Source organism: Anabas testudineus, chromosome 5 (assembly GCF_900324465.2).
Source record: "Anabas testudineus chromosome 5, fAnaTes1.2, whole genome shotgun sequence".
In the NCBI taxonomy this organism is placed as follows: domain Eukaryota; kingdom Metazoa; phylum Chordata; class Actinopteri; order Anabantiformes; family Anabantidae; genus Anabas; species Anabas testudineus.
In genome coordinates this window covers 22,905,809-22,927,585 of record NC_046614.1, presented here as the reverse complement: position 1 = coordinate 22,927,585, position 21,777 = coordinate 22,905,809, and the positions used below count along the sequence as shown (strand labels likewise).

The 21,777-nt window shown below is 37.0% G+C and overlaps 1 protein-coding gene across 1 annotated transcript in view; it reads right to left on the bottom strand.

Moving 5' to 3' along the window:
* Window positions 1-21,777, bottom strand: part of raly (RALY heterogeneous nuclear ribonucleoprotein) — a 97,102-nt gene that overhangs the window by 14,492 nt on the left and 60,833 nt on the right. The window contains 4 exon segments of the mRNA XM_026347171.1: window positions 533-702; window positions 5,385-5,504; window positions 9,476-9,636; window positions 20,469-20,516. Coding sequence (XP_026202956.1) covers window positions 533-702; window positions 5,385-5,504; window positions 9,476-9,636; window positions 20,469-20,516 — 499 coding nt within the window.

Below are 21,777 nucleotides of genomic sequence, written 5' to 3'. Positions count from 1 at the left end.
GGTAAAGTATATCCAAGGCACTTTATGGCGCATTTCTAAAGTTGAAATTATCTTGTTGCACTATTCCTATGTTGTCAATGAACAACTTGACACCACAGGCGTCAGACTGGTTTCGCAGCACTTCACATTACCACAACCTCAATACAAATTATCACTTCTCAGATGCTTTGTGTTTTTCAAAATAAGAACTCAAATTCTAATCCCAAAGTTTTAAAAGTACATTTGTCACAATTTGGAAATAGAACTGAACAGAATATTAATGGTCCAGATATAAACATGCAGTGTTTAAAAGTTGCCATGTTGCTACCACAGTAGAATGGACAATCCAAACACTGGGTTCAGAAAGGGAATCCCGCTTTACTTGAATTTCGTGACAAAATCTCTTCTATGTACTATCAATTAACTTAAGGGGAAAGTAAAGGGACATAAGAAACACTCCGGCACATAAGGCCTAAATGTTGTTTTTATAGTCAGGTGGGGACATCGAGTGTCATTAACATTTATATAAACACGTGTAGGTGAAATCACACACCATGTGGTTGTGGGCATCATCCTGTGTGTGTTCTCCCTCCTCTTCCTCATCTTCCTCCTCCTCAGCTTCACTGTTCTGTCTTTGCTCCTCCTCGTCCTCCAGCTCCGAGCTTGACTCCTCCCCTTCCTGCCATGACTCCTCACTTTTACAGTCCTCGGCCTTCCTCAACTCTGGATAAAACACAGAAACAGAACTAATGTTAGAACAATGTGGAACACGTAAATTAACATGGACAAAGCAAGCTTTGTTGTCTCAACTCCTTTGGCAAAGAGCAGAAATGATTGCTGAGATTAGTTTGGTTAATTTCTATCAGTCTCATCTGAAGTTAGTGTTTCTGAAGATGAATCTCAGGATGATGGTGCAGTGTCCAGCTCCACATTTACAACTCAACACCAGACACTGTAGGCCGCCTCTGCTTTCTTTTACACGGCCCATCCAAAAAAAGAAAAAGTCACTACCTGGATTTAACTAAGCAAATAGGTAGGAGCCTTCTCATTGTATATTTACTGCGTGGATGATTACGTTTCAGCTGCCAACAAGTTATTTAACCCAAACTGATGCAGTGAGTAGCTTCTCTTTTATTAAACAACCATATCTGTCTTAGAAGGGTCAAATTATTGGCATCAATCAAAGAAAACATCTATGGAGATTACTGAAACTATTAAAACTGGGTTAAGAACTGTCCAATGGAAGAAGGTCATGTGGTCTGATGAGTCCAGATTTACCCTGTTCCAGCGTGATGGGAGCATCAGGGTAAGAAGAGAGGAGGGTGAAGTGATGCACCCATCATGCTTAGGGCCTACTGTACAGGCCTGTGGGGGCAGTGCTATGATCTGGAGTTGCTGCAGTTGGTCAGGTTTAGGTTCAGCAATGTTATTTGTCCAAAGAATGAGGTCAGCTGACTACCTGAATATACTGAATGACCAAGTGGATGACACAGGCATGATGACACAGGCGTGATGACAATGTCAGAATTCATCAGATTTCTCAAATTGTGAAAGAGTGATTCAGGGAGCATGACGCATCATTTTTACACATAGATTGGTCACCACAGAGTCCAGACCTTAACCACATTGAGAACTCAGTGCGCACGTACAGTCACCTTTTACTGCTTCCGTGGTCAATTCCATAACATTTGAGTCACCGCAAAGTTCAGAGGATGCAACAGACTTACAATAAAGATCACAAAACATTCCTGTTTGTATTTATACCGTACCATAAGAACGCTTAATCTAGGACTCTACTTGTCCAGTATAATTTGACCTTCTTTGTGGGTTCACAAAATCATCAGTGTGGCTGTGTATTAGTTTGAATAGAAACTACGGCAAATAATTACAGTAAAAAAAAAACCAACAGCATGAAAACAAAAGAACAAAAGAGGCTTGATGCAAAGGATATAAAGATAGCTATATACAAAATGTGTAAAATTGGGTATAAAATAAAAAACATGTGGTGTTTAGAACCGTATGAATGTGACACAAAAGATCTTGAGTACCGAGCTGTTTGCCAAACCCATTCACCCACCCATTATGTTCCACTTATTTGGTGTTGAGTCACAGTGGCAGAAGGTTCAGCAACATAATCCAGATGTGCCTATCTCTATACGAGGTGTTCCCTCCCAAGATGTTCCCAGGTCAGACGAAAAATACAGTAAAATCTCTCCAGTATGTTATGGGTCTACCTTGGAACATAGAACCAACTTGACGGACTTCTTTTGATGCTAAAGACCAGCAGCAGCTCCACTCCAAGCTTTTTCTGGATGCCCAATGTATCCTGCTGCTCAGGCTAAGGCTGGCCAACATATGGACAAAGCTCAATTTGGCTGCTTTAGTTTGAGATCTCATTCTCTTCTCTCATTTTTCAGTCAGTACCCGAAGCTCAAAGCCATAAGCGAACAGTAAAAGGAAAACTTTGCCTTGAGGCTTAACTTCCTTTTCACCACGGCAGTTTGGTATAATGTCAGTATTATTTCTGATGCCACCCCTGTTAATCTCATCCTAATTTTTTTCACAGTCAGTTGAAAACCACCCCACCCCATGCCAAAGATCACAGTCTGATAGAGCTAATAGAACCACATCATCTACAAAAAATCTGAGTAGCCATTCTGAGGTCCCCAAACTGAACACATTCCTCCTCCCACCTGGACTTGAGATTCTGTCCATGAAAATCACAAACAGCGTCAGCGACAAGGGCTAACACCAACTAGAAACATGTTTGGCTTTGTGTCAAGAATACAAACACAAAACATAACTTGGCAGGTCCCACAACTCCTACATGAACATGGAATCTGTACACACAGAATCTGTGTTCTGAGAATAAGTTAGAGCCTCCTTGCCAACATCCAACATTTGACTTTTGAGGGAAGCTGAGCAGTACAATTTCTCCAATATTGGTTCCTTATTTGTTTTTTATTAGTTTTTTCAATCTGCCAGTTCACAGCCACTGTCCCCATCCTGCATGTGACACTGCAAAAATGTGTAAGCGAAGGCAGTTCAACATTTCCAGAACCTTTAGCAAAATTAGGACAAATCGCATTCACATGTGGCGCTTTGGCGCTTAAGAGTTTTGTATGTCCTGAATGAAAAAAGAAAAACAAATTCAAATGTAAAATATAGAATAGTAAGTTAAAGCATGTGATTTGTGCACATAAAATCAAAAAAAATAAAAAACAAATTTACTAAAAAATAATAATTAAAGGTGTAACAAGTAAAATATTTACTCAGTAGATGTGTATTTATTACTGTAGTGTAGTAACACCCATATCCAAGCCACAAAAGTGACTTAAAAAATACTAGAATAGATTTGCGTTCACTCAGCAATATCTACTTTATCTACGTTGTTTTCTCTGGTGGAAAAAAATCACCATACACATCCATTCTCTTCCCACACACACGGAGCAAACCACATTCTGTTACTATGAAATTATGCCTATTGTAGCATATGTAACATACTATATATTGATCATCTATGTCAGTAATAATCTTCTCCAGCTCATGTTTTATAGTGCAGACTATAATATATATTATATATAAATATATATATATATATATATATATATATATATATATATATATATATATATATAAATATATATTTCTCATTTGGGGTTTTTAGTGTAGTGTAGTAGTGAAGTCTTTTTAATGGTGGGCGCTGGGGTATCAAGTCACCTGAGCCTAGCACTGACAGACTTCAATTGTTTACATATGTTGTAAGGTCCATAATTCTTCTATTTGCTAGAAACAACACCTTTGATATAAAACCTTTGGCATTTAAAATACATAAATATCATCTAATTGCTTATTTCCTGCTGGACAGAACAAATAAATTCTCAAACTTACAAAAAAAAAAAAAAAACCCAAATCCAAATTCATAAAAATCCAATACAGGATTTAGGCTATAAGCTGAACATTAGCTTAAATAGATGCAAATGTGAAACGTTTTGTTTGTGCAGATAAATAAAATTTCAAAAATAAATAAATGAATAAATGAATCATCATCATAATGATGCAGAAAGCTGCAATGAAAGGAAAAATGGTAAGTATATAGTACTTTTCTCGTATTTCTTTTTGCAGAAGAGCTTTTTTCAGTAGCAGATTTTTCCAGCAGGTAATTCATAATCATGCCCTGAGCTTGCTGTATTGTAAAAATAAAGATGTGGCCTCTTAACATTTTGTTTGAATTCTGAACTTTTTCATTAATCAAAAAAAGTGCATAACTTCAGATGAAAGCATAGGAAGTAACATCACTGAGACAAGACATTCAGTATTTCATGTTTTCTGCTCCTTTCTCTTGATGTGACAACTCAGTTTTTCCTCCAGGAGTCTGAAGTGCACACGTGGCTGCCAGAAAGTGTCTGATAAGGACAAAAGAACCTTAATGGATTAGATTTCTCATAAAGTTTGTCTATTTTAAACGAGTCACATTAATCGAGCAACATAAAGTCAACTGATTGTTTTTCTCACATAGAAAAAAAAAATCTGTTCACGACTACATTGTCACGTCTGGACCACAGGTGAATTTTGTTTTTCCTAAGAAGAAATACAGTAAGTTGTTCCATCTTTCCTAAATTACTCATCTGTGCCACTAAAAAATGAATCTGCTTTTATAACTGGCTCTTGCATGAGGCCCTACTGTCTCCGAACCCTGACATGGCTTAACAGATGAGTTTCAGACAGGTTTCTCACAGATTTCATATTTTGACTGTATGTAACTCATAGCATCTGCCAAAACATGAGCATCCTTCAACCTCTTGCCTGCACGGAGCAGCAGCAGAGACTGCTGGGATTCTGCCAAAGTGCTGTAGCTGCCAAAGAGCATCCTCTCCTTCCAGTCCATCAATTAGCTGTTCCAGTTCTGTATATCATCCTCAGCAGCACACACAACCTCACACTACATTCGCTTTAAATCCCTATATTAACTATTAGACAACTAGGTTACAGTGCATGCACAACGCTTATTTCAAATGCATTTAAATTATTATATATACACAATAAATAAGAATTTAAATATCTACAGCTAACATGTTTATGTTACAGCTATCCATGTTTTAGATGGAGTTGTTTTGGAATAATTGTTCAGTTATTTACAATTGATTCCTGTGTGTTCATTTCTTCAGGTCAGTTCGTCTGTTCATTTGAAGGTAATTCTGCTTAGTTAACTTTGGGTTTTGTTTTGTTGACCTCGTAGATATTTTTTGTGAATTATTTTTCACATTTTTACATAAATAACCTTTTTTTTTTTAAAATAACCTCTGTTTCCTCTACTTGGTCCCTCACACATGCATGCATCAACTTATATTATTAATAATCCCATTGTGACTATTTGTGCACGTGTTTGTGTGTGGTAGAGTCACCTGTGGTGGTGATGTGCGTGTCTTCTGTGATCTCCTCCAGTCTCCCCAGTAAAGCTTCGATGTTGGCTTTAATCTGAGTCAACTCTGATTTTATAGCCTGAAGCTCTGTTCCTTTCACCGCTGCTAGAGAGACACAAACACAAAAAATAAGAGGAGAGAGACAGAGAAGCAGACAGACATCAGTCATAAATCTGCAGAGAGAGATCCACACCTTTACATATATATATATATATGTAAATATAACAAAAATAAAATAAAACACAGTTTAGCCCTTTAGTCCTTGAATTTTCTCTCATGTTACATTATGTGGCCATTTCTCATTTCTCTTCATCAAGTTAAATATTTGACCCTGAGAACAGTAACATGGTTTAAACGCAGGCCACGGGATCATTAGCCACACCATGGCACCACCATCAGCAGCCTACCTGAAGCTTTCACTGCATACAGGAAGGAGTTTTCTAGTGACTGATGTTAAATAACAAAGGTTAGACTAAACGTCAGTTTGTCCCTTGTGTACAAATTTAAAGCCACACCAGTTGATATGGTTGGGAACTGTTGGAATCCATCGTTTGGGGATCCATTAATATTAATGTCATATTTCACAACATCCTGGAAGTGATGGATTAGCTGTATTGTACTGCAATTGTTAGACAACTTGATCCCTTTTTTAAACAAATGTAGTTTCTGTTAAATTTATTTTGAGTGAAAACTTTATTTTGTTCCAGTTAGTTGGATGCAAGTTAGATTAGTTGCATGTTGATATAACATGTTGCTGCACACACAATGAATTATTGGTGCAGTTTTTAACATTAAAATACAAACTAATGATCTATAAGGAAGGCTGTAGCGACGTTTGTTTTATTTTAGTATAGATAACATGCATGTTGTTTTTTTCTACAATAAAAAAAGAGGCAAAAGCATGAAGCATTTACACATTTCTGGGATAAACAACTTAAAAAAGCAGAAGGCAAGAGAGAGCGAGGGAGGACAGTCGGAATGATGAGTACATTAGTGGCAGTGAAAAACAACTGGATATCTTCAGCACATCTGGTGGTTGTTTTGTTACAATGAAATCACAATTACTTACATATATGTGTGTGTGGTTGTTGCTCAATACATATTCACCACTTCTCCCCTTGTTCTTCCCCCCATTATTTATCCTGTTTCGCTTCAGCTCTCGACTTGCTTAGTATTTTTTCTGGTGTCCTCTCCTTACCCTTTCATTTTCTTGCTTCTTTGTGTTTGTTTCTTTCCCATTTCTTCTCTTCGCCCTCGGTTCTTTCTTTATTTCTGCTGATTCAGTTTTCTTTGCATCAAATTATGGTTGGGCAAAATATTTTGTCATATATCACACTTACAGGTTCTTTTTAGTCCTAAGTAAGATGTGGACATGCAGTCACAATCTCATTTTTGTCGCAAGGCATGGTGCTGGAGAAGGTGGACACTATGGTCCACACTGGTTGCTTTAGGTAACCACCAGCACTTTTCTGGTTCTGGGACAGTGAAGTTTTTCAGTGTAGGTGCTCTTAGGGGTGGTACTGCTTCAGATGGGGAAAAACTGGAGAAAACCATCTGAGTTCAAATCAAACCATCTGAGAATCATCCATCTTTTGATCTTTTGGTGGACTCGACAGTTGTACACTGGACAAACACACAGGATCACTAGTACATTAACCAATAACAAATTACAAATTCAAAGACGTTAACAATAAAATCTGTGTTTTTGGTAAACCTAACCTTTTACCCTGGATTTATTCATCCACAGTAGCTTCTCTTTTGCAGGAGCAATTAAATGTATAGAACCTTTTTTTTTATCTTTATAACTGAAAAATGAAAACACTGTGGACTAGAACTCCTTTAGCTCCGTTTTCAAACACATAATACCACCAATTAAGTATTTTAACGCACAGCCTTCCTCAATTAAATCCATATATGTATTAAACATTTAGAAAACCTTTAGAAAATGTAGAACAGAATATGGGCAACAAAGACGCATTTACATTTGGAGTCATTAAAGAACAAAGTGGCTATTAGATTTTAAAATGACCAGACATCCACTATCCAACAGGGTTTGAAATTAAACAGACACATGGATGCAGGACTTAGCAGCACCGAAATTACACAAATAACTTATGATTCTATTTGTTCAGCGTGAAAGACTGATGATTTTATATTTATTCTTTTGGACTCTTTCATTCTAGTCAACTATGTACAAAATAAAAATGTGTGCAGGTCTCAAACATGTGGCTGGCAAAGCATTGTGTACATCAGAAGCATTCTCACAGCCTGGATATACTGTATGGTAGTAAGACGTGTCTGACAGTGACAAGAGGATCACCTGGAAAGGTCCTGGTCTGCCCTGTGTGGATAATGGATATCACATGTTTTTTAGCTTGTTGGCCAGCGTTTCAAAGAATACCTTTCACAATTTTACACTATGCTGAGTTCAATACGGAATCTGCTTTCTCTTTCTTTTTTAATCAAAGTCAGATTTTTAAAGCACTTTGGTTCTCCGTAAACTTAGAAACAATTTGGAGAAGAAGAGGTGCAAAAAGCCCAGGGGAAAGACTTAACAGTTGATTTCTGACAACTGGAAAAGTACTTTTTTATATGTGGCTGCTTAGGCCACCCTGTCAGTCTCTGAGTTTTGTGCAGAGTCAGTCTGTGAAGCCTTACATTTGATAACTATACTTTGCGTAAATTTTTATTTTTTTTTTACTGCAATTTAACATGTGATTATCCAGTCTTAATTTATGTAAATGCTGCTATCAAACCTGAGAAAAACCCGAAGGACTTTACTGGTAACAATAACATCAATAGAAAGTTGTCTTGTGGTTGACTCTTACTCTGCTCTCCTGTGTGAAAGTCCTGTACTTTGTTGTGCCACCCAACCACCCCGACCTCTATTGATTAATAGTTGCTGTGTACTATTCACTGCTGCTGCTAGACGTTGTCAAATGTGAACTATGTGGATTGTTTTTTGATGCTCTTCCAGTGGACTAATTTTTGATGGCACAATAATTTGCCCTGTCTTTCTTTATACTATGTTCTATACCATTTTATAAACATTAAAAAAAAAAAAAAAGTTGATACAAAAATCCTCCATAACCAGGATTCAGTGATTTTGTAAATCTGACCTTGTGTTTGTAACCGCGAGCAGGGACTTAACATTGTCGAGGGCTGTGGTCGCACACTAAGTGCGAGGGAGACGCATACGTCTTTATTATAAGCTTTTCAAAAAGACTGAGTGGTGAAGAAAACAACCTGACGAAGTGCTCTACTTTGAGATTGCTTTTCAAAACCATTTGAAATGCAAGTTTGATGAGGACACAGAAATACACTCAAATCAATGACATGAAAACTGCTTTGTGGGCTCTGTGAAATTCAGTCAAAGTTGGCACGAAAAAATATATAAAAAAAATAAAATGCTGTTGAAAAGAAAAGGTTCAGGTCTAAGTCAAATGTGACAGGAGCTGACAGGGCACCAGCATCTCTCTTCAGATCTACAATCTGAACATAATGTGAAATGAATGTTTAATGAAAAAATGAAGTGACAACAGTTGCCCTGATGCTTGAACTTTCTGCTGACTTGTAAAACACAAAACTTGAAAGACAGATGAAAGGAAGGTTTAAGGTCAGAAGGATGCCAGAGTCAGGGAGATGTAGCAGAAGAAAACATGAAACAAACGGAAGACGAACACACAGAGACAGTTCGATTATTAGACTTTGACCAAGAAGACGGTTGTAGCATCTTAAACTGTGGCTATTTTCCTGTTTACGAAAACTGCAAAAACTAAACTTTACTTGAACTCCATTTGCTATAAATGCAACCGTGTGCTATTGTTACCATTACTGTACAACTAAAACACAGACTACAGCTGCAAAAAGAGGTTTATTTACACCTAGATTTCTCTAGTATTGTGTAGACATTTAGGTTTTTACTATTTTTAGTATAATGAAAACAAACAAATGTTCAAGTATTATTAAATGTATTCATTTGTGTATATTTTTGCACATTTTACAGATGTAACAGTATGAAACCTATGAAAATAATGAACTGTTTGAATGTTACCATGATGTAATAAACTCACATCGCTGTTTGTTGCCGTTGCTGGTGGGTAGGACAGAGGCGTTACGCAGCAGTTTAACTGGCAAGGATTTGACCCGTCTTACCAGAGGCACTGCCACCCGTGGACGTTTGACAGGCACCACTCGAGGGGCCGGAGACACTCTGCCTCGATACTCAAATAACCTGAAGAGAACGAGAGAAGGGCAAGGTTGGGAGGGGAGAGCATAGGTCATGTGAGGAGGAGAGGAGATAAAGGAAAAATGAAAGAGGCAAGAAGTGAGGAAAAGAAGGGAAATGAAGGCAGGAGAAGTAAGACAAGGGAAGAAAGAATGGTTTCAAGGAAGGAGGTGAGAAAAAATGTTATTGAAATCCGCCTTTATTCACCAAATCAGAGGTCAAAGGTATTTTACATTCTTATCGGTAACAGCAAACACACTTTGCAGGCAGCAATTAGAGTTTCCCACAAAATACATTTGGTAAAACAAATCTGTATTATTTAGATATAATTTCCAGGAGACAGGGAAAACAATCCTGCCCATGTAAATGAAAAACATCCGATCAGACCCTTTGAGCAGATATTTTAAAGGGAGAGAAATCGTAATACTTCTCAGTACACACTGAATACTCATACATACAGCATGATATTCGGCAGTAATTATAGATATTATATTGTATTGTTTTGTGCTGAATAAAAGAAAGTGTACGACAACAGACATCAATCAAACTTGAAACTGTAATTTCATTTTTGGAAATGTCGCAGATAATGAAATGTTTTCTTATGATTTATTCAATTATAATATTGTTTTCAGAGCTTTGGCATCAATTTCCAATTTTTGATTTTACTTTTTCCCCAGTGTTATATTGTGCGTCCAACATCCCACTTAAAAACTCACTGGTTTTAATCTGGATAAAGCCATTTTTATGTACACTTCATTTTGATTTGTGTGACTGCACCAAATACATCAGACGCTGTTTATCTATCAGCATTATATCACAGCTAAGGTGTTGTTATCTACACTCCTCCATGTTTCTTTGTGAGAAGATTTGTCCACTATGTAATTCCAAAGAAAGACCGGGAAGGAGCTCCTTGCAAAATCCTTTGAGCCTCTACATTGTTGGTCATAAACACATATTTCAGGTTTTAAAACAGCCTGTTAGGTTGTTTGACAGCTAAATGTTAAAACATAAATCTATACAGTTCCAACACTTGACAGGTACTAAGGTTTAATGGCCTGATGAATGTTGAGTTCATCCTGTTCAGCCAGAGTCTGTACAGTAAGTAATGAAGAAAACCTGTATCTTTATTTGACCTCTCAGTGAACATTGGAGAGAAGCTTTTTGGGAAAGACAACGGTCATAAAGTAGTGAGAGTAAAAGTTCAAAAATCTTATTTTGATTTACTGTTAAACATTCAGAAGTTTTTTAATGAAACATGAATAACAGTGGGTTTAAAACAATACTTTACTAGTGTTTAGTTTGATTCCAGTAACTAAAAGATTTGGAGGTCGTCTTATATTAACACAGGGATTTAAATGACACTGACTAGCAGCTGTCAACTATAACCATTGGATTATCAGTACTATAGTGTCTATAATGTGCCCTGGTAAACAAAATCACCAGACATTTTTCTCTTTAGCAGTAGACAATCCAAGAGGGACCCTTCCTGATCTGTAGAATTTCCAAGTAGTAGCTCAAGGCCACCCAGTTTTATTATAATATTGAGTAAGTTTCTCCACGGGGACTTGTGTAGTTTACTGTCCCATATGATTCTCTGATGTATTATTAAGGGTTTTAAATTCACTCTACGGCACTAGAATAGGAAAAAAAAACATATCTTAGTTAATATATATTCACCATGATACAATTAATTCTGTTGATCAAAGTTATAGGCACAATCCTCCACTTGTGGAAATCTAGTTCTATTGCATTTTCAGCAGTAATGCCACAAAATGAAGATGCTAGGTAAAAAACATTCTGAAGAGAAAATAATAAACAAAACAACAACTTGCACTGACACCTCATGAAACAGAAAAAACTTTTTCTAGGGGACTTTACTTTGAAGCTCTTCCCCTTGGTTTAGATTTTTTGCCTTGTACCTCACTTGTGAGTTGCTTTGGATAAAAGCATCTGTTAAATGACTAAATGTAAAAAACGAATGTAAATGTAAGAAGGATGAGGAAACCATTCAACTCTGTCCTCTACTGATAATTTATCAGATTGTATGTAAAAACATTTTTTCTCGTTCTCCCGTTATCATTGAAAAATAAAGTTGCTGTGAAATCATGGAGGGATTGATGATAGATGTCCCTAACAAAATGTCATCACTGTACTCAATTTAAGGGCTGCATTGTTGCAGCAAAATGCAGCGAAACTGCTGAGGCACACTACAGTGGCAAGAAAAAGTATGTGAGGCCTTTGGAATTTCATGGTTTTCTGCTTTAATTTGTCATAAACTGTGATGTGAGCTTCATCCAAGTCAAGAGTATGCTATACATACAATGTTCCTAAAATAATAATACACACAAAAATCTGATTAATCTTTAATTTCTTTAATAAGAATATCCTCATAGTGCTAGTGGAAAAAGTATGTGAATGAACCCTTGGAATTAACGACTGGTTTGACACACTTGGGAATTCATCTTCCTCCAATCACTGCAAGCTGGTCAGGCCCTGATGCAGCAAAGCAGACCCAAATCATGATGTTTCCTCCACTAAACTTTACGGTTGGAATGTTTTCATGATGATATGCAGTACCCTTTTTATGCCAGATGTGCGTGGTGTCCTGCCACACACACCCTGCACCCTGTAGACTCATGAACACAGATGTTAACCAGTTCTACTGATGCCTTCAAATCTTTGGCTGTCACTCTGGATTGTTTCTTTACCTGATCGATGAGTGTTTGTTGTGCACTTTGGCTCATTATGACTGGCTGCCCACTTATTGGTAGAGTAGCCACAGTCTCCATTTGTAGTGTCTCCATTTGTAGATTGTTTAACTGTAGACTGGTGAATTTCTTTAAAATTAGTTTATAACCCTTTCCAGCTTTATGTAAATCAACAATTCTTGATCATAGAACTTCTGAAAGCTCCTTTTGGCGAGGCATGGTTCACATAAGCATATTCTTCTTCCACTAGCACTTTGAGGTTTCCGTGGTCGCTCAGTAAAGACACGAAATAGAATGTTTTGCGTTATTATTTCAGGCACATTGTATTTGTTAATACTCTTAGACTTAGATGAAAATCACATAACATCTTATGACAAATTAATGCATGAAACCATGAAATTACAAAAGGCTCAAATACTTTTCCTTTCCACTGTATAAGCACCAACTTTGTCTGAAACATCAGGAATATTGTCATGACAGGAACTGCACTAGGGGATAAAAACATGAATTTGACATGACATTCTACAAGCAGCTGCAGTTTAAAATGACTTGTTTGTTTAATAAAACTGTTCCTCATACTGAAAATGGTGTCTGTGTAAGTTGCTCCTGAATAATATAATCTTGCATGTGATAAATGGAAAGGAAGGGAGAGGTATGGATTCAAATAGAAACACAGTGTGACTTACTCACTGTTTTGTTGCTGAGTGGATAAAAACTGTTGAACATTGTCCCCAAACACCAACAAATAAAAACCCATGACCCTGAAGTTAGAGTACACATTTGGTCATAGTTAATAAAGGAAAATAAATAAATCACCCACAGTGGAAAACATTTCATGAGATGGGATTTCAACTTGGGTCATGAGAGCTGATGACCTTTTTTGGGGACCTGTGTGGAGATGGTTGAATTTAATTGAACCCTTCTGACAATCCTAACCTCCCTTGGCATCACTACATAAAGTTCTGTGAAATGCGATTTTCTGCAGTCAGTGTTTTATCCTTTTGGGACAAGCAGAAACTCTTCAATAACTAACGCTAACAAGGTCCTAAATCTCCAGATTTCCACCCTCCCACATCTTAATCAGATTCTCACTCAGTTTGTTACACAAGGTCATAAAACTGTAAAGTCAAAGGTCTATTTATTACTATAAGGCGCCTGAATGTTTATTGAGAATGTTCTGCATTTCTCTATTAATATCATATAAATGTGATCTCCAACTAAGTGATAAAGTGAAACCAATTAAATAAAGAAATATGCGCATTATACATACACACACACACACAGACACACACACATACAAACACACACATATAAATACACAAACACACACACATGAATGTTATTCTCCAATAAAAGGTCTTTTTTCTGGCCATTTTTAACCTGTAAATAAACAACTGCTGATGTTCAGGTACTAAACTAACCTAAAGAACACCATGCTAACTTGTTTGCTACTTTAGTACAACTGCTCTAAGCCATGCAAAACAATTACAAAAGGGTTTTCTCATAATCAATTAGCCTTATGAAATGATAAGCTTTTTAGCATTATTTTATATAATTAGCAGTCACACCAGGAGATTGTTGCAGAGGACTGACTATTGTTAATAATATGCAAAAATGTAAAACATTCAAAAATCATCTGAACCATTTTAATTGTTTTTAAAATGGATAAAATTGTTTGTGAACTGCATGAAATTGTGTTTGAAAAGAAATTTGCAAGTTTTTTTGCAAACTTACACCATCTATCGTAGAGAATGATCTGATCTTTACTATTGGTGTGAGAACATCTAGGATAGTCGACTAATTTTAAGGGTAAAATCAAGTTGGGTGTTTCAATCAATGAAATGACAAACAGGTGAGAGTCTGGAAGGACCTGCCTTATATAGGAAAATAAACTAGATAACTAGAAGAGCTGTTCACCACACTTGGATGTGAGATGGACTTCACCCGTCGACCATCAGGCAGGCCGTGGACAAACGGACCATTGTTGCTCCACTCAGGAGTAGTTAACCAACAAAGATCCCAGAAAGTTCAAGGAGTTTAATAGTCACAAGGAAACACAGGGTGTCTAACCTAAAACCTTTTCTATCAGAAGAAAGCCACTGCTCTCCAAAAAGAACTATGCTGCCAGTCTACAGTTTACTCAAGGCCATGCAGACGAGCCAGAAATGTAATGGAAGAATGTTATGTGGGTGGATGAGACCAGTGTAGAACTTATTTATTTTATACTGTATAAAAAAATTGTACTGTATGTTTCCCCAGCTTTGTATGGGTTCACTTACTTTTGCCAAAGACAAATGTTAGCATACACCCATTACTGCACATAAATTACAGGATGGATGACGGCAGTTAAAGTAAGGAGAGGAAGAAAGAAAACAAAGACTAAAGAAGTAGGCAAAAACAAAGGCACAAGAACTCTGTAGTTTCAGAAAACAGCAGCCCTGCAGGTCTGCTCACCACAATGGATATTGTAGTATTTACAGTATACTATATGTCTGTGTATTGCACATTTAGAAGCTAGAAATGGGGGGAAACAAGGTGAGACAGCCAGATCACAGTGACAGGTGTAAATCAGGCCTGACATCTGTGATCCAGCTAGTCAGCATGTTTCAACATCTGTTAACACAGACGTTCATCCACTAAAGCTCAGCAGGATGCCTCTGACTCTGGTATAGGATCTTATTTGTGGGGATGGATGAATGGTGCTTGAGGCCACAAGGTCATCTGATTTTAACACTGTTCTGCTTTGTTTCTTTTGCTGGTTGGCTGGGCTGATGCCAAGAGTCGAATGAAAAGCACAGAGTTCTGGAAAGAGTGCTGAGTAGTACACCCACACCTTCGCATTGAAAAGAGCTATTTGAGGTGGTTTCCAGAAACATCAAACTGTGAAGGCAACTCCAAGGTAACACTAGAAGTTGCTGAAGCTAGTCCCAAGACAGTCACTCAATGTAGAGAATCACCAGTACATTAACCTTAAGCCACTGATACGTGCTGTTTATTAGAATCATTGTATTACCAATTTACAACAAAGACCTGCCACCCAATGGCCAGCATGACAGAGGAGGCTATGTACTACATACAGTATAAAGGGCTGCATGCCCTATAATCTTCACTCATTGTGGATATGAATGCTTTCAGAAACCCTTAAAGATGAAAGACAATACTGTAACATCAAAGTTAGCACAGAGCCATAACAATTCTAAATGCATAGTCTCACTGTTGCACATACACAGTATGTATCTATCAAGCACATGGATTTCATCTAAAAACATTGAACCAATGTGAAAGCAATCATTCTGCACAAGAGCCACAATTTTGGTTTATACACTATGTCCCTGATAACAGTCCGACCCAACAGATGTGGGGCATTGGGACAGAAAATAGGCATTAAGACTCAACAATTGATTTTTTTTCCCCATTGTATATTGTGTTATGGTGTATGAGGACCAATGGCACATCTGGGATGTCTCACAATCTCCACACAAAGAATGGAAGAACTGTTTTCTTATGTCCATGATGATCAATAAAAACACAGACTATGCAATAAGATGGATCTGTGAAACAGAAAACGTTACGGCAACAACACCACTGCTTTTTTAATGTGCCCTTGAGAGACAGGAGTTTGAACTTGAAGAAGTGGTTGTGAAGCTGAGTGGTTGTGAAGCTGAGGCACTGTTGAGGGTGGGTTAAGGTCAGGACACTGAGGTGGTGGCTGAGGGTGAAGTAGCTGTTTTTCAACTAAAACACTAGTGCTTGTTCATTTAAAAAGTAAAAAGTGAAAAATAATGTTAATTAATGATTAATAGTAAAACTGTGATTGTCATTTAAATAATATTATTCAACTGAATAATCAGTGAAAATGCAAAAACCATCACAAAAATGTTTGTATGTATACTTTTTGGTTACAATACAATTGTCAGAATTTCTGTGTAGTGGGTTTAATTGTTTTTTTTTTTTTTTAAACACACTTTGTGACTCAGGCCCAGAGTCAGTTATATGAAGCCAGTCTCTGGCAAAGACCGTATAATAGTCTTATCTACACCACAAAAATATTATGTCTGGACCAAAATATTGGCATAAATATTTTAGTTTCAAACTCTAAATAACTCCTAGAAAGACACCTTTCCCCATCTTATTTTTATCCATTTCAAATATTTTCAAAGATTTCCCTTACTCAACCTTCCACTCTGCTATGATCTGGTGAGTTCAGGATATACTGTAAATAAACTGGACAAAGTTGTGACTTAATCAATAAAATATAATATAATAAGACATCTCTAATCTCAAACGATCATTCTTTAGGCTCCACCACTAGCACTAAAACTAAGCCCTTGTCTTTCCTAATAACTATTTAACATGAACGAATCAATATAGTGTAACTAAATCAAAGTTTGTTTTTCAAGCAGCAAAAAAACCTCACAGTTGTAAACAATGGGAACTTATGTACAACACAAGATTGAGCAATTTCCAGGGAATATTCTCACTACTGTAATTTACTCATTTTAGATTTAAACAACAAATAAACCTGTTAACAGTTTTCTTTTGTTTAACATTACATCTGTTCTTTCTCCGATGTAGAAAAATAACTTTACACAGCTACACAGGATGATAGTGCACACAAAAATGTTCCAAAGCAAACTAATCACGGAACAGAGCAGTGACATTATCACCATCAGTGCAACAAATCCGACCTTATCAGGTGGTATTCTAGTGGATATTATGCATATTTTAGGTTCTTGCACTTCTACCCCATGAAACTTAAACAGTACTTTCTGGAACACTTTATAGTTCTACTTGGCTTAGATATTTGCTTTGTACCTCAATTGTAAGTCGCTTTGGATAAAAGCATCTGCCAAACAACTAAATGTAAATGTAAATGTAGCTGGTGAAGATGAGGGGGAGGCAGATTCAGTTGGTCTATACACCCATGCAAGGCATTTCCACTCAAGTATCCCAGTTTCAGTACTTCCAGACTTCCTTTTTTGCAGGATCCCTGGAGGATTTCACTGGTGCCCTTGGTTTTATGATGTCGCTGAACATCTGGTTCAAAGCCTTCATCTTTTTGGGGGAGTGACTTCATCTGTATTAGAGTGAAAAAAAATGTGCACTTCCTCTTCAGAACAGACAACTGAAATAAACCAGGTCCCCAAAACACTTAAATGCATTTTTAAAAATAGCATAAATTAACAATGAATGCCATTTATCACTGTCTGAACACTGTTATCCAAGAATATGCCTAGAGATAGGAATTCTATTATATGTGTTCTGTAAGTGTGTATTAGAGAGAAGCAAGACAGTGAGTGAAAGACAACATGGGTGATGGAGAAAAAGTGACTTACTTTTTGAATAGAAGCAGGTATTAATAGGGTGGGATCTTCCTCTTCACACAGAGGAGCTGCTGCCACTTTGAGAGGCTGCATCAGTTCCACAATTGCCACAAATGAATCGAGATCAAAACCTGTCAAATACTGCAGGTTGTTGCACCTAAAAACGTTTCAGCATGTCTGGGAGTCAATCCACCAAAGTGCGGACACATGCTGCACGAGCTCGTGTTACATAGCAGCTTCTGTTCCATGCCATTTGGGCTGTGATGAAAAAGGCTACAACACTTTAGCTTTTTAAAGGGGGCCACATTTACGGTAAAGACAATGCATGTAAACCTGAGGGGTCATATTTGTCTTCAGACCAGCTGGGTTCACATGTCATACATTTTTTTGGTCTCAGTATTAAATTCCATTAAAGCCTCCCACAGTATTGCACCAATGTCGTGTGTGCGTAATGCTTGTGTTTTGTTTTGTGTGGAGAAACATAATGTACAGTACTTACTGTATAAGCCGGATGCATGTGTAATTTCCTCTGTTGTCTTTGTGTTGCTTCAGGAGGCCATCAGACTCTTCAAGAGTCTGATTTAAAATAGTGAAATACAGCTATCGAATAAAAAAGTCCAGTTGCCATGTCTCAAATTCCAGCTACAGAGCAGCTGCTGAAGTTTGGATGCTAGAAGCAGTTTTATGTAAAAATATATAAATATAAATTACTGGTATTCTTTATTCATACTGTTTTTCCACTGAAGTCCTGTTAGGGTCTGAGAATGGAGTTACACAACTCATATTGATCCTGTCACGACGTCATATGCCAGAATGCCACTGGATGTTTGTTGTGTTGCACAATATTTGAGAGCCAAAGTTGAACTTCAGAAGCAGTAATTGAGGATAATAAGGACAGTATGGTTTGGTTTATGCAGTGGTGCAGCAGTGCGTGAAAACATTGGCCTTTATCTATGCAATGTCATACTTGAGTGAAAACAGGGACCGTGATGCCCAGGCAGTGACAGAGACGGATCGTGGTTAAAGGAAGCACTCCAGGACTGGAAAACCTCATGTTAACTACACAGCTATGTGCTCAACACCCATGAGAGTTAATTTCTCTCGCTTTTGCCTCTTTGTACAGAGTTTCTATTTGTAAATAAGTACAGGGAGAGTATGTAGAATAGTGTGTGTATATGTAGATATATAAGTCAGAGATTTCATTGTCACAACTGCTCGTCCTTTCCGTGGGAACCCTGGGAACCCTGATTAGACCATTTCATTACAACAGACAAAACTTGATGTGTTCTGACAGGAGTGAAAACAAGCTTTGAAAGAATTGCTTTATTTTTTATTATGTAATTTTTCCCCAAATGCTTGAATATACTATATAATACCACTGAATAACGCCAGACTGGTTTAATGTTCCTCAAAGGTCCCATCTTTTGATCAGAGATACTAGTTTGACATCCAGGATCATCTGATACAGCATCACTGATTTACCTCAGCTGGCTTTTCCTACTTCATGTTCTGTTCACTATCACCTATATTTTGCAAAATGAACCAACGATAAAAAAAAAAGAAGTCTACTGACTGATATTTGTATAATTTTTTTACATTACAGAAGTGAAGATTCAATTTCAAAGCCTTGAACTCTCAAGAAAATTATCTGAGACACACAGATCTGCAAAGATGTGCTTGAAGTCTGAGGAATGCCAGGATTACAGATGCAGCTTTTCCTTTATACCCTGACAACAGTGATGACTTTGATGATGACTTGCACCTGGTCCTGTCAAAGGAGTAATGGTTACCACACTGTGACGTGACTGCAGAGGTCAGTGTAAATGGATCAAATTTGGCCAGATGTTCCTCAGATTGACTTTGTCAAGAGACAGACACACCCACCCTAGGGAAAAAATCTGTAATCTCCAAGGTGAACAATGTTGATCCTGCCAATATGATGAGAGACACAGCTATTACTACTGATGTGTTTGACCAAATCTGATAATCTGCAAAGTCTTGTTCCTACAATACGACTGCAGTAATGGTTTGTGACATCCACAGTGGATAAAACACAAAATAATTATCTCTTTAAAGGAAGCTGTTTATTATTTAGGACCTCTCCCGTGTTTCCAGTGGACGTGTGCAGAGGTCCCGGTCTGACTAAAAAATAAATTAATTCACCTGCTGCAGTATCGTCTCTGATCATGAGGTTTATCATCATCACAGTGAAAAAAACTCATGTGTGAGGCTGTATATGCTTTAAGTGTTAGGATGAGGAAAAGAAACTGCATGAAAAGTTAGGGACGGATCAAATCTTCTGTAGACCTACTCAAATCTCACACGAAGACAAAAATGCTAATTAAACTTTGCCCAAACTGTTTATACAGCGACAGGCTTACCTGACATGTCTGGCAGACAAACAGCATGTTTTCATTTTATTTCATGTTTAAATTGTGTCTGTGTTGGTCTTGTCTGATAAAACTGAAGTGAACTCTGACAATCTTGCAATCATCAAGATGCTCTGCACATGTCTCCCCTGGCTAAAACTGTATTTCCTTTGTTTCTGTGTTCAAGTTCTGTGTACTGCAACAATAATTCACTAAACTGCTTAAGGCACCATATTGCCTCAGTTGTTATTGCTTGATAGAAACATATTTAACTCATATTGAGCCTTCAAACATCAGTCTGCCTCGGGCCTGTGAGAGGTTAACAGGATTAACCTTCTGGTGATAGCTGTAATCAACAGAGAGCGTCCATGTGTTCAAACTCCGCTCTTAAAGGGAGATACTGTAAATGCTCAAAGAAGCTCTGCCCTTCCTCTTACCTGTCATAGAAGTCTTCTCTGTAGTAATCATAGTCAAACTCGTAGCCACTGAGGGGAAAAACAGAACGTAGTGACTGTACAAAACAATGTGATAAAATATTTTTTACAACACGAGCATGAAACCACATTAAAACAAGACATGGGAATGAAAGCTTTTCAGGATTTCCATGCATTTTATAGTTGCAAGTGCAAATGAAAGAATAAAAAATGCATAAAAGAGGCAATAATTACAAACTGTGAAGAAGAAAGAAAGAAACCAGAGAAACCACAACATACTTTATGTCACCACAGGAGACAGAACTATATAAAAGTCAGAGGCAACAGAAAACCTGGCAGCAGAAACTGAATTCCTGAGCGTGATGAACAGTATCTTTAATTTTTACTGACAGGTCCTAACACACATGTTCAGGATAATTTCAGACAAACAAGAATCTAGAATTGGTTTTAGAATTTAGGGGAAACACGACGATCTCAGTCAATGAAGGAGCTTCAGCAGAAATTAAAAAATGACAAAATTACATAGAAATTACTATTGGTTCAATATTTGTTCATTTCAAATAATGAAATTGAATGAGGGGATTTTGAAATGTTACTCAGAGTGGCCACACAGCAGCTCTACAGGGATTTTAAGCTGCTCTCAGTTCATAGTTTTGGTTTTACAGCCTCCAAATGTTCTGTCTTGAGTTGCACTGCTGTCATCAACGTTATTTACAACAGCAGCTCGCTACATATGAGTTTAAGCATATTAATGGGAGCAAACATTACCTGTCTGACACCAAACAGCAGATAACAGCTAGTTAGGTTTAGTGGAATAATTTATTTTATTTAATAATTTGTGGACGTAATTAGATGGAGTGATTCGAGATAATACAATACAAACATAAAATCAAAAAGATCCCAGTACCTGCAATAATTACAAGATTCTATCATAAAGGTTTCTAGCACACAAAGAAAGAATTAATTATAAGAAACTATTAATGTGTCTAAGATAAAAATAAAATTACCTCATATATAGTTAAATGGGATGTAGAGGAAAGAAATACCACAAGAATGAGTACACTGAAGAACTTAGTAACCTTACAACCTACTAATTAACTCATCATAACCCAGTAACTGTCCCACTGCATAAAAATAGATATAATAAAAAAATATAGAGATAGAAATGTTGCAGAGAAAACAGCAAATTTAAACTTGAAATTATGATTTTCCTAAGTTACAAGTATCAAGATACAATAACTGTAAATGTAAAACTTATTTTATTTAAATTGTCGAACAATTACTAGATCATTATTAAATAAATACTCGGCTG